General features: G+C 40.4%; 1 protein-coding gene and 1 long non-coding RNA gene across 2 annotated transcripts in view; both read left to right on the top strand.

Moving 5' to 3' along the window:
- The window catches only part of LOC131455302 (uncharacterized), an 83,546-nt gene extending 74,531 nt beyond the window's left edge, over positions 1 to 9,015 (top strand). Inside the window, exon 3 of the long non-coding RNA XR_009239787.1 lies at positions 8,959 to 9,015. This is a non-coding gene — a long non-coding RNA (uncharacterized LOC131455302). The remainder of the gene's footprint in view (positions 1 to 8,958) is intronic.
- A 3,679-nt stretch (positions 9,016 to 12,694) lies between these two features.
- Positions 12,695 to 13,702, top strand: part of asic4a (acid-sensing (proton-gated) ion channel family member 4a) — an 81,459-nt gene continuing 80,451 nt past the window's right edge. The window contains exon 1 of the mRNA XM_058623304.1: positions 12,695 to 13,415. Coding sequence (XP_058479287.1) covers positions 12,840 to 13,415 — 576 coding nt within the window. The 5' untranslated portion in view covers positions 12,695 to 12,839. The remainder of the gene's footprint in view (positions 13,416 to 13,702) is intronic.

The raw sequence follows: 13,702 nt of genomic DNA, 5'->3' as shown, positions 1-13,702 counted from the left end.
CGTACAGCCACATTTTACAGAATCCAAACTATCCATTTAAGGCTCTTGTTCAAACCTTTTGCTAACAGTGAATCTTATTTGTGAATAAATGTTTATCAGTGATTTGTCGCTCTAATTATTTGATTATATTCATTTATTTTTATGGGGATGATGTGATGAACTTATCCAGGGTATTGTTTGCCCCATGCCAGCTGGGATTGGCTCCATCTTCTCCCATGACTCTTACCAGGATAAGAAGTAGAAGATGAATGAATTAATGAGTGCTCATCAGCACACTGAAGACAGAATGGCCCGTTTTGCCTGCAACAGTATTCATGCCATAGCTTTTAAAATGTCACAGGCCAAATTAATGACAAGTCTCTTGGTAGTGAGTGCAGAATTTGTTCAGGCTTCAGTGGGCCATTGGAGCAGGGAGTTTGACGTGGCTGGCAGGGGGAGTAAACCTTGTTGTTTTGGTGGGCTGGAGGGCAGGTGATCTTCCCGCAGAGTCACGAGTAGGTTGCAGCCATGATGCATGTGGTATGTTGTTGGTTCAGCTGATGGGTGAGGAGGAGGGTCAAGTGTGGTACCTCCCAGGCTTCACATCCTGCCCCATATCTCATCTGTCCTGTGCTTAAAGGCTGTGGGCAGAATAACGAGTAGGCTTCTCTCCTGCGGTGAGAGCCAACAAGTTATTATGTGCTAACAGTAAGATCATGATAACAACATAGCCTCATCAGTTCAGACACTCTAATTACATGCATTGACAAAGAACTCTAATTACTACGTAGTTCAAGATCACATTGCGTGATGCAAAGTAAAATCAGTGACACAGATATGTGTTTAGAAAGAGGCAGACACCAAAAAGGCTGTGCAGCACTGTTTCTCACTGTCCTGTAAATTAATTGTCTTCAGATTGTGGGCTGAGGAGAGATCATAATATACATGTATAAAGATGTACCAAAAAACAAAATCTACCCAAGCCCCCAGCAATTATTTGGGCAGCAAGGTTTCAGTTAGTGAAAGGTTCATTATTTGGGGACACTGGAAAAAAAACCCTACTGTTTGTACATTATGTACAAACAGAGAATATAGAGAACAGTGACTTGAACGCAAAGGCTGCAGTTGAACAACTCTAAAGCTCGTTATTCAACATACATCTCTATTTTTCATGGTTTTGGGAAGGTGTTACAACTTTTTATTGATGAACAGCAAATTATATATATAAATGTTTAGTATTTATGCAGCACCTTTCTCATCTTGATGAACACTCAAACCTGCTTTACACTACAGGTTTGCCATTCACCCATTCACACCCGTTCACTCATCTTTACCAGCACAGCCGTCGGGAGCAACGTGGCACATTGACATGTGGGCAAAAATCTAACCCCCAACCTTCGAGTCGGAAGACGACTCGTTCTACCGCTGAGCTACCGTCACCCGATAAACTTGTGTCTTTGAACATAATTGCAGTAGAAAACAAACAAGTCCATTTGTTATTCTGATCATGTCTAGTAAGACTTAGTCGAAAACTGTAGTGAAACCGCAATTCAGCAATTGACATGACATTATCACATCATATTTGTATTCTTGTGCCAGTTTCAGCCATTTATCTGTTTGCACCAGGGCTCAGTCGGACATTACGCAGACTTTATACCAGAGAACTGGCAGGGTGAAGCCAGTTTAATGTCCGGTTCAACTGATTGTTTTCTCACATACAGCTCCTTTGGGTAATGTCTAGAAAAGTTCAGGGTTGCGGAGCATTTCTGAAAGTAGTTTGTGTCTGTCCCACAGCACACTGCCTCCAACGTGGTAACCGAGTGCTGCTCCGCCACTTACTGAACAGAGTAGATGCTGGCAGACATGTGCCTCCAGGTTGCACGGCAGCACTGGTGACTCATGACTATGAAAAGTGACGGACGTTTGTCCAAAAAGCTGCTAGGTTTGTCACTGTAGGTGGTTTTTTTTTAAGAAGTAGTAGAAGAAGAAGAATAGAAGTGGGCGGTCTGACATTAGAAACCTTAGTTCCAATTCTCTAAAAGCTGACGTTGATTCTGTGATTTTTCCTCCTGACATGAGCAACTCAATCTACTACAGCCTATTCAGAGAACTTGACACAGTGAACTTTTTTGTCATGAAGCTGTTAGAAAGTAAGCTCATTTATTATTTATTATAAACTAAATATATCGTAGATGTTCTGCATGAATGTTTTTTTTTTGGTCAGGAAAGATTCAACTAGTGACATTTAGCTTCTGTTCCACTTCCTTGTGGGAAATAGACATTTTCTTTCATTTTTCATGTGAGGGTCAGTTAAAATCTGCACTTTAGACGGAGGAAGCGAAAGCTCGCCTCAGTTACCGCCTTTGCTGCTGTGACCTTCAGCTATAAAGGCAGATCCCTGCTATTTTGCAAGTCGATTATTGGGTGCCCTTTGTCAACAGCCAACTTTGACTATTTCAGTGTTTGGATCAATAGTTTTAAATTCACCTCCATTTCTTTTGTTCCTATATTAGTAGATTCTAGTCTTTCAGGAGAAATCTTTCTCATTTTTCTGGTGGGAGGGAAAATGACAAGTTCATGCCAGCTGCAGTGCCCTCGTCCTGTGATGGCACATCCTTCAGGCCTCTTGAGAAATGAGGACATGTGTAGCATTCACCTTTTACCTTGAGCAAATTGCACATTGGTCACGTTCATTCTTCATTTTCTTCTCTGTTTTCCATTGAAATGTTGAGTGTGTGTAGGTTTTATTGCCATGTAGAGGAGTGTGCTGTGTGTGGTCATGAAAAGAAGTGATCCTTGGGGCTATGGAAAAATTACTGAACCCTGCTCTTCGCACTCATGTGCAAAGCATGGGAATTCTTCAGTCCACTGCACAGGCTTCCCATATTTCCTCATTTCCCTTTGGGCAGTGTGCTCTTACATATACAGGAAAAAATGAGTACCCATATGGTCCTTCAGAATATAGAATAAACTTCATAATGAGAGCTCTAATTAGGCAGTAGAACCTCTGACTTTCATCCACTATTACAACATGGTGGCAGAATTTGTGCTTGCGAAGGCTGAACTAAGCTACTGAACCGCACCGTGTCCAATCTCAGCAAGATATGTTACACAGCAAACTACACCAGTCATTTTAGCATTTTCGTACAGATGAAAGCCACAGTGAAAACTCGAGTGTTCTGAATTTGCAATGAAGTGGTAAGTGAATGCCTTCAAATTCTCCCTTTTTAGCTTCACAGTAGACTCGGCCTAATCCAAAATCACAGATGAACAGACTGTGTGGGTTCATATGAGCACAACTGTGCTTTACTTTGATTGCTCTTTCACACAGCGCGTGAGTGTGTGTGTTTTTTCTTCACAACTTATCAAATGATTAGTCCTGATGAAAAAAGAATATGTCTTAACTCAGGGGCTTGCCTTAATTTTATACTACATTTTCTTCCCCTTAACTTTTTAAAGCCAGCCAGCAGGCTGCTGATTGCTTCTCATTGTAAATATTGGCAATATGCAGAGCAGTGTGTTCCCAGCTTCCCTTCCTGTGTTAATGCTACTCACTACTTTACACTGATAATTCCCAGAAAACAGAACATTTCCCCAGTCTTGCAAAAGAAGATATAAAATAAATGTTATACATTTAAGACGGGTAATATTTAACAGTAATATGAGTAATATGTTTGCAATAATAGAAGGTTCAGGTTATTGTGAAAGTCTTCTATAAAAAATCTTTTTCAGTACACCATCAACAATCTTCAGAGTTCAGCAATCCTGTGGATTTATCTGCACCATCTAAAACATGGCATTAAAGATACTACTAGATGAAAGCATTTGCTGATGTTTTAATAATTGCTGCATTTTCCACATGATTCATTGGCACAGCATCTTCTGATAGATAATGCTGACCGCTTCTGTCCCCTTATTCCATCATTTTCCTGCTTTTATTGATTGATCTATGACAGCTGTTCACGTTTCAGGACCTTGTGAGATTCAGATTATTTGGGTTGTACTCACTTGAGTGTGGCGATTCTGCTGCTTTTGTTCAATGTGGTCAAATAGATTTTTCATGCTCACCCCAAAACCCAGCCGTGTGTCATTTCAAGACCTTGTTTGCTTAGCTTGGAGCTAATTTACGAGCTGGGGGGTTGCCATTTAAGTTGAGGAGTAATTGTCTGTCAATATGAGGACTGAAGGGATGACAATGAAAGTGGAGAAGATAATGATGCAAAACTCAGCGATATCAAACATAGTTTCTTTGCCAAGTGAATAGGGAACACTTGGGAGAAGGATAGAAAATGGTAATTGACCTGGAGTAAAACTCTTGTGGATTAGCAGAAAATAATTTGCAGACTGAGGAAAAGTCCTTTTTCATAACTGCACACCAAACCAAAAAAAATTGCTGCCCACGACATAGTCACACATTTGCGTCTACACCAGTGAAGACATTTCATGACCATGACCGACCCCTGGGAATGCAGCACAAGATGCAAACCCCATATAAACCCACACAATTCACTAAATCACACACAAGAAACTGATGAAATGCTTGTGCATGGAGGGCAGTGTGGGGACAATTACACCACCTTAAATCATTCAGCAGTGCAACAATTGTAAACGTGGCACCAGCGAGGTGGAATATCCTCGAATGGACAAGTCTTCTGATCTGCACCTGACTGAGCTGCAAACACCAGGGAAGATGCAAAGTGACTGCTGATAGCAACACAATCACTGACAACTAAAGCTTTTTTTAATCATTAAAACAGAACTTTGCAACTCTTTCCCCTTAAAATAACAGCTTTAAAAGCACTGTGATGCATCACTGACTTGTTATTTTTATTATTATCATTATTCATTCCCACTTTTCACCTGCACCCCTGCCCTTGCTTTAAATAAATGACTCAAACTGCCAGAGTCGGGCATATTAGAGAACATTAGTACAGGTGGCACAGTGTAGATACCATGATTATTAGTATTAGTAACTGTTTCACTGACATTTTCATTCAAGACTTTTTCTAAGCGTGGACCAGAACTACAAGAGTCCTCGTGTTTAATGTGACCTATGTTTTTGCAGCTTGCAACACCAGTAAATGCAATCCAGTCTAATTTTTTTGCAGTGACCTGATTAATTATTACCCCTTAACAACAATTATAATTATTGGATCAAACGTTTGAACCTATTCTTACTTACAGTACATTCTGTTTGCTTTTATACAAAGTTTGGACTGTGACCAGTGTAGAACACTGTATTAATCCCATTTGCATTAACACGGGAAACTGCCACTACATGGTCATGTATATTCAGTTATAATTGCTGTCACAAACATTGAATATTCATCTGTGATATTGGCTGTATTTATTAAATTCGCACTCAGTACAGTACATACTGTACATTCACCATAGTGTATACTTAAATACATCAACACAAGCATTATTCACATGGTCATTCTAACAGTAATCAGACATACATTTGTATGTAGTTAAGTGATTTGAGGAAGGACAGTGCTGTGCTGAAGGACAGTGCTGGAACAAAGTGGACAAAGGTTTTGCTGATTCAAGCCATCCTCTGCCTGATTGCCCTGCACTGTGGGGAAGGAGAGTAAGGCAGAAGTGCAGCAGCAGGTGGCCACATTCGTTGAAGACAACTGCGAGGACTGTCTGTGCAGTGGGACAAGAGGAGTGCGGAGGCTGAATATTTTGGCAGCTGTATGTGAAATTCTGGCGACAGTGTTCAGTTTGTGGTGACAAACCGGAACAAGCATTTGTGGAAAAGGAAACAGTTCCATATAACAGGATCAATAGAGTAGTTACACCAACCGTGACTCGCTTTAATTGTCCGTGACACAACCATGATTTGTCAGGCTGACACTTTAGAAAACCTTTGAAATTTGACTGTGCAGTTTTATAGTGAGGAAAAACTGCCATCATCACTGAAACTTGCATTTTTGGGGGATTTTGTGTGGACCAGATGTGACCAGTGAGGGAAGGGTGTTGGAAAGTTATCATCTATCTGACTGCTGCAGATTACAACAAGCTGCGCATGAACGTTGTTGTGGGAAAACAAGGCTTTGCATTTGCAGTGTTTTAAGCTGTAGCTTGTTTATGCTACATAATGGTTCTAATGTACCTTTTTTGTGAAGGCACATGTCAATCTATCACAACATAATTGAACGGGCTGAAGTACATTTAAAAAGAGAAACTATGATGTGGATTTTAATATATATTCCATGAATTGTAGTGGTGAATAGAGCTTCAAATAGTTATTGATGGGCCACACAGTTGGTGTTGTGGTTAGCACTCTTGCCTTCGCAGCATGAAGACCCGGTTGCAAAAAGGGCCTTTCTGCATGGTTTGCATGTTCTCCCTGTGTGTGTGTGTGTATGTGTGGGTTTTCTCCGGGTTCTCTGGTTTCCTCCCACTGTCCAAAAACATTACAATGGTAATCTATGTGGCTCTGTGATGGACTGGCAAACTGTCCAGGGAGTGACCCTGCCTATCGCCCTATGTCAGCTGAGATTGGCATAGCACCCCAGCGACCCTCATGTGGAGGATAAAGCAGTAAAGATGGATGGATGGATGGATGGATAGGTATCGATTGTATCTGTCCGGTAGCTACTGGTCAAAATCACTGGATAAGATATCGTGCACACAAAAAATGTGAAAATCCAAAAATCCTATATATTGCATGCAGTATGCACAGACTGTAAAAATGTAAATACAATTCAGCAATAGCATTTTCGCTGAGTCCTGTGTGGGCTGTTTATTTCTTCTTTTTGGGGAGAACAATGTTTGTTAAACAGTCAGATAATTGTGTCTTTGAAATGACTCAGCACAAATGTGTTTCATACAGCTTCATAGTTCAGAAATGGTCTAAAATGACTGTATCGGACTAATATTGATAGATACTCGAGTATTGGACACAAAAAAGCGGTATTGTCCCATCCCTAGTTTCATATATTACTAAGGATACATTTAAAACAAGTCTCAGTGCTAAAAAGGATAACTACAACGGGCAGAAGTGGCAGATGGGCAGTAAAAAATAAACTCTAATGAGAGGCTTTGTGTACACATAATAAACTAATCGTTGTATGTATCTATCAGTGGATTTCCTCATTAAATCATAACCGTTCAGTCAAAGTTGTCTCCTCATTGAGCTGAGATCTGTCCTGTTTGCTGTAGGAAGAAGGGCAAATATCAGCCCCGCCGTCTGTAACCTCTACAAACCCACACATTCAGATATGAAACATGGAGGAAAACAAGAAATACAATATTTTGTGGCTTTTATGCAAATCTGACATTTCCCCCTGCCGATTCCACGGAGCCAGGTTTTCTGTTGACCACAGATACCTGCCGCTGTTACTGCTGAGGTAGCAGCAGCTTGTGTTGCATTTAGTCTTCGTTATTTGTTATCAACAAATTAATACCTGTCAAATAGAAATTACACACATGCAAGTCTGAACGCGGTGCTGCTTGTGAACCAAGTTAGTGGAAGTGTATGTCAAATCTGTCACTGCACAGGCATATCTTTTGGCTGCACCTTGAGAATAGAATTACACTGCATAGCTAGCGTTAATTTTTTTTCCCTCTCAGCTCTATCATAAAAAGATTGAAGCAAAGATTACAGCATAGTCCAAAAATTCCAACTTAACCATGTCTACAACCGTAGATTTGTGATGAGCATTCCTGTCTGAGAAAACCAAATCAATTGATAAAAATTAATGAATTGATTGATGATTGACTGCTGCACTGTTTTAATTTCAGCCGTTATTTACATTCAACGTAGGAAGCACAGTCGTCAGCATCTAATGATTTAAAATAACCTTGCCAGCAGCATTTTAAATGACATTTGCAAGAAAGTAAAGTAAATCTTGTCCACATATTTTCCAGTAATCAATCATATGGACAGACATTGACGAACAACCCTGCAGCAGCTTCAGCCATAGATCATCACTAAGTAATGTCCAATCAAAGCGGCATTTGCGATGTCTGTTGTTATCAATGTTTTTTGTGTATAAACACAGTTTGTGTGAACATGTGTGTATTGTGTAAACCAGTATATCATGAGCTCTTCTGGAAATGTACTTCAAATAGCTAAAAACTTAAAATTGGAGTTTACTTTCTAGTCATTTAGAGATGGACTTGTGCTCAGTTAAAAGCTTGAACGTTAAATTATGTGACCCTTGACATTTGTTTGTCATATCACCTTGTCCAAGGTAAAGTATAATTCAGATATACTGTATATATCATATACTGTATATACAGTATATATATGTACACACAGTATGAATGCTTTTAATCACAAAATCATGTCTTAATGGACAAAGTGTCAGGAAGCTACTGAAGGTCAGGTTTCAACATTCACCACATGGAAAATAAATCTGTAAAAGCTGGGGGGGTGGGGAGGCAACATTTACTCAAACACCAATAATCGTGTATTAATGGCTTTAAAATAACATTTAAATGTATGCATTTGTATAAAATATTTTTGTAATTAATTTAAAAGAATCAGTCATTGGTTTAATAAGCTCTGTTAATAAGCTCTAAGGGGCAATGGCAAAGCTTTGGGTCGACTAAAATGACTCTGACTGGTGTGTTCAGTTGCAGAGAAAGAGAGAGAAGCCCTGATGTTTAAGTTCTTTAATACATGGAAATTGTTTTCCCTCCCACAGTTTCCACATTCACAAACATACATCAAAATATTGTTGTAAGCCTGCTTTCTCTCAAAATGTAAAAATGTCATGCACGGAAAACGCAGCTTTGACACCTAATTGATAGATGTGGAGAGCAAAGTCGTACTGTTTTTTCCATTACCATAGAAACTGGTGGCTCAGCCCTCTCGGAACTGTGTTTCCCCTATGGATACATTTCATATATGATCATGTTTAAAACGTGAAAAAATAAAAAGGAATAATGTAGAAAAGAAGTTGGTGGATGTCCATACACTTCTGGTTTTACTAATGCTGCCATTTTCTGTTTCTCCCACAACAGCACAAGATAACATCAGCTGTATGTGTCGTGAATCTCTGCAGGACAATGAGTGAAGTAGGTTTCCTGGCTCCTGCTGTAGTTTCATCTGCAGTTTTCGTCTGCCATAAGGTAAATGGAGAAATATAATGCAATGCATGCTGTTTAGCAAAAACAAAGGTGATAATACAGTATCTGAATTATGTTCAACAGCGACCTGTAGCAGGTAAAACTGTTACTGCAATCCCTATTCAAAATAGTGTAGAGCGAAACACTAAAGGAGCTGATCTCATACCCGGCGTTCATGCACATAAACATACATACCTGTCCCTCCGTCCCTTTTCTTTTTATAAACGCTGAACTCTATATTTGGTTCATTTTCACGCGTCAACAACAGGCTGGATTGAAAGTAAAAGTGTGTCTGCACATGAGAGGAGAAGGCAACAATTAGGGACCATTAAAAAAGATTAAATATCCTTACGATGTATATGGAAGAGAGGGAGAGAGAGAGACATCATTAGCTAATCTTGTTTGTTTTGTCTCCCTGTCCTGGAGAAAATTATCCACACTGGCATGTTAATGGTCACCGTCTCCATGTTTATTTAAAAAAATCTCCACTGCAGACCTTTGTTTTTCTTCCCTTCTGGTCGATATGTGTTTGAGAGGGGTAGTGAGGCTTTTTAGATTTAGTAACATTGAGCATTTCTGACTCATACCTGCAGCCTCGTTTGGAAACTAGTTTGTACAATTGCTATGCGCTGTATTATTATGTGTGTAGCAGTGTGTTTGTATGGTGCAACTCTCAACAACACATTTCCTGAATCTGTGACACTGGTCATTTTATGACTATAATATATTTCTTACATATAACACCACAGATGACAACTGAGGTGACGTCTGTTGTGAATGACTTTGTAGCATGTTTTAGCTTAAGCTTTCAAAAGAGTAAATGCTGTGTTGATCTGAATCAATATTTTAACATGTGCTTTCAGGCTCGCTTAGATTGGCCTGTTGATATTTTTCAGACCTGCTGACAAGAGACTGAAATAACAGCCTGTTCCCATCACAGCGACCTAATACTGGTCTCCACGAGTATATTTGAGGTGAGCTGGAGACATTTCATTATTCCCACTGATGTTAAAACCAAAGTTGTATTTCGTCTGCCTGCCGACCAGAATGAGAGCGCGATATAGAGTGTGCACAAACAACATGAGAGTGAATACATAGGAAACAACTCGACAAGAAACCAACGTATCTCAGTGCTGCCCCTTTGTTGATTGAAAAACGTGTGTCAAACTGCGTCGACATTTATAAATCAATAGTATTAATAGTATGCAGTAATAACATGTAGTCTGCAGAACTTCCGTGGTCCCAGTTTAGATGCTGAGGTGAATATGTGTATGAATATTCATATGTGGTTAAAGAGGCGAGATGAAAAGTCTCCCCTTTTTTCTGAATTAGACTCAGAAACTCTCAAAATATTCATTTCCAAAACTTATCTGTTCATTGCCAAATATTCTGAGCTTTGTAATGTCCATCTGGTCAGCTCTACTCTGTGATGTTTTTTATTTTTTTATTTTAATACATTAATTTGTTGTCGAAAAAAAACTCAACAACCAATTAATTGGTTGTGATGGCTCTAAACCAAGCCCTTTAAATTTTGGACCGTGAACTTAACATGTCTTCATTTGCCACACTGCAAAGCATATCAAAGCAACAACTGACTGCAGACCTGTCCAGCAGAAACAGCTTTTGGCAGAGATGATAAAACTGTCAGCCTGTTCTCTCGGGGAGTACATCATTCACCCACATCTTTCAGCTCCGTGAACTGCTTTTATTTCTCAATAAACACACCAAAAAGAGCAATTTTAAATCTTCTCTGTGATTTTCATTCGCAGTGACGCCTTGAAAGGGAGTGGGGAAAAAAATATGGTTAAGGATTGAAGAAACTCACTCAAGTTATTGTTCTTATAAATCATGTGACCATGAGGCCACACAAACAACCACGCTAATGTATTCAAATGTTTCCGCAAAATTAGATTTTATTCACAGTGTACAAAATAACTTAAAGGTCAGTGACATTTAATCCAATGTAGTATCTCATTTTTAGAGCATCACACAGCACAGGCCTGGGGTTTGGAGTGTAACTGACTATGACAAACAAATATAATGCCATCCACCACTTGAACGGTTTTCATGTGCCAGATGTGCCTGCATGTTTTTTTATTCACATTTGGTATTTAGTCATGGCGTGGACTGTGAGCTTCCATTCCCTCTGTGAGGCTGTAAATAAGTCCAGGATCCTCTGGGACTGACTACATAAAACACTGTGGTTAGCAGACCTCAGTGCCTGCCGGAGGCATAGCTAAACCATGGACGCTTCTCTTCTATCAATAAAAGGCAATATCCTAGATATCTCTGTTTATCTAGCTGAGAAACACAACATCAGGAGACAAACCTGCTGTAAAAAAAAAAAGAAGGTAAAAAAAAAACAGGTGTCGGAGCGACTGCCATGACAAAAACAAATAAATAAAAAGCTAAGATAAGGATCTTTTTAGTCCTTACATTTTGTCACCAAAAGAGATGCCATTTAGATCTGATTATTCGAACCATTTGGTGTTGATCAAAGTGTTGCTTATTTGCAGGGTTTAAAAATCACAAGCATTATCAAGAGAAATCTTTTGGAGGATAAGAAACAGCAGATTTTCTCTGTGTCCTCATACACTTTCACGTCTCTGAAGCTTTCTTCGACTTAGCTCAGCACACATGTTCAGAGTGGCTGAATTCACTTTTAAATATGCCTATTCTCTGGAGGTTCCAGCCCGTTGTGATGTGACCTGCATGACTAATTCCATTTAAAGGGAAATAACATGCATTAGGGCTTGCACATTTCTGCCCTGCATTTGCATAATTTTGTTTGGCAACTTGGAAAAGGGCCATTAACAGCACTAAGTCCCACACTGTAACGGGTAGGAATGGAGGAGGCAGATCAATACCTTATATCAACATCTTTAGCAGCAATGGTGTCCTGATCAGGAGGCTTTCACTAATTCAAATTTGTGCTGGAGTCCTGTGATGCGACCATTATTTCCTGATAAGAGAACACCGTTGGACTGGCTCTCCTTAATCTCTGACAAACATGTTCGCTCGATCAATAGTCTTTTACTTTTTTGTTGCAAAGACAAGATTGATCGCCGGGAGTTGCCTCGTTCTCAGTTCCACTTTTCACCCCCCTCATTACTGTTTCAATTAGGAATTCTCTGGAGACTTTATTGTGGGTGACATTAAATAGCAGTGACCCCGGGATTTACATCAAAAACCCAAAAACAACAAACTTTTATCCAGGTCAAGAAGGGAGAGCCCCATCCAAACAAGTGGATTAAGCAGGAGGGGATCTGTCTGCAGGAAGCATATGGATGATTGGGGGAAGTTGTGTCTCGTGCCAGTGAGGAGGAAATAATCACAATGTAACCTTATCATGAATTATTTAAGTACAGTGTCTATTTTAAGCCAATTCAACATGCTGCATTTTCATCTGTGGGTCTGAGCGAGCGTGGAAGTACATGTGTATTTTTTTGACAGCTGTATTACTGCTGATAAGCGAGACTGTGTGAGCTGATCAAGTAGTGAGACAAGCGCTCAGAGCAGTAGCAGCACAGCAGCAGCAGCGCTCTAGTCACTAGGAGCCGTGGCGGCACAAGCAGCAGCAGCAGCAGCACTATCAGTCAGAGCACAGGCAGCAGCGGCAGCGGCAGCAGCAACAAACTCTCTCCTGTCTTCTTCTCTTCTTCTTTGTGGAGTTGTTTCCCGCTCTGAGGACAAAAGCCTAGGAAGTGGGAGGAAAGTGATCCGGGGCTGATAGCTGCCATCAAAAATAAAACCAAAACGCAGACCTGGCTGCCCCCATGCCTATCGAATTTGTTTGCAAAATCAAATTTGCAGAGGAGGATGAGAAGCAGAAAAGCAAGCAGGATGGGGACAAGGAAAGCCTGATCGAGGAGAGCTGCACGCCACCGGCCAAGGACTTGGCTGGGTTTGCCAACTCCTGCTCTCTTCATGGGATAAATCATATCTTTGTCTCTGGTCGCCTGGGCATCCGGCAGACTCTCTGGGCTCTTGCCTTTTTGACTTCACTGGCGTTGTTTCTGTACCATGCAGCAAAGTGTGCCATCTCGTACCTGGAGCATCCTCATGTCACAGCTCTGAATGAGGAGGCAACCCCCGAGATGGTTTTCCCCGCTGTGACCATCTGCAACATCAACCGCTTTCGCTTCTCTGCACTCACCGATGCCGACATCTACCACCTGGCGAACTTGACAGGTTTGCCCCCCAAAAACAGGGATGGGCACAAACCTACAGATTTGATGTACCCCGCACCTGATATGCAGGACATCTTCAACAGGACAGGACATCAGTTAGAAGAGATGCTCAAGAGCTGCAATTTCAGCGGACAGAACTGCTCGGTCGATGACTTCTCTGTGGTGAGTAGAAAACTTTCTCAAAGTTTTACCCGAACGTGACATGATAACTGCATCACGATGACTGGCTTCATCCAAACTTTCTTTTCATATTTACAATAATCCTAAATCTGAACATTTCCCAATTGAAGCCTTCCGAGGAATCGTGTTTTCAATAACTTTACATGGTTTTGCTTGTTCAAACAAAACAAAAGATGGACATGAAAGTAAAATGAAAAATTTAAATTCTCTTCATGCACTCCTCTCTGGATGCCACGGGGTTCCCATGATACGTTTCTGCATGCAAGATT

This window comes from Solea solea, chromosome 2 (genome assembly GCF_958295425.1).
Source record: "Solea solea chromosome 2, fSolSol10.1, whole genome shotgun sequence".
NCBI lineage: Eukaryota > Metazoa > Chordata > Actinopteri > Pleuronectiformes > Soleidae > Solea > Solea solea.
This window is presented reverse-complemented; position numbering and strand designations above follow the sequence as displayed.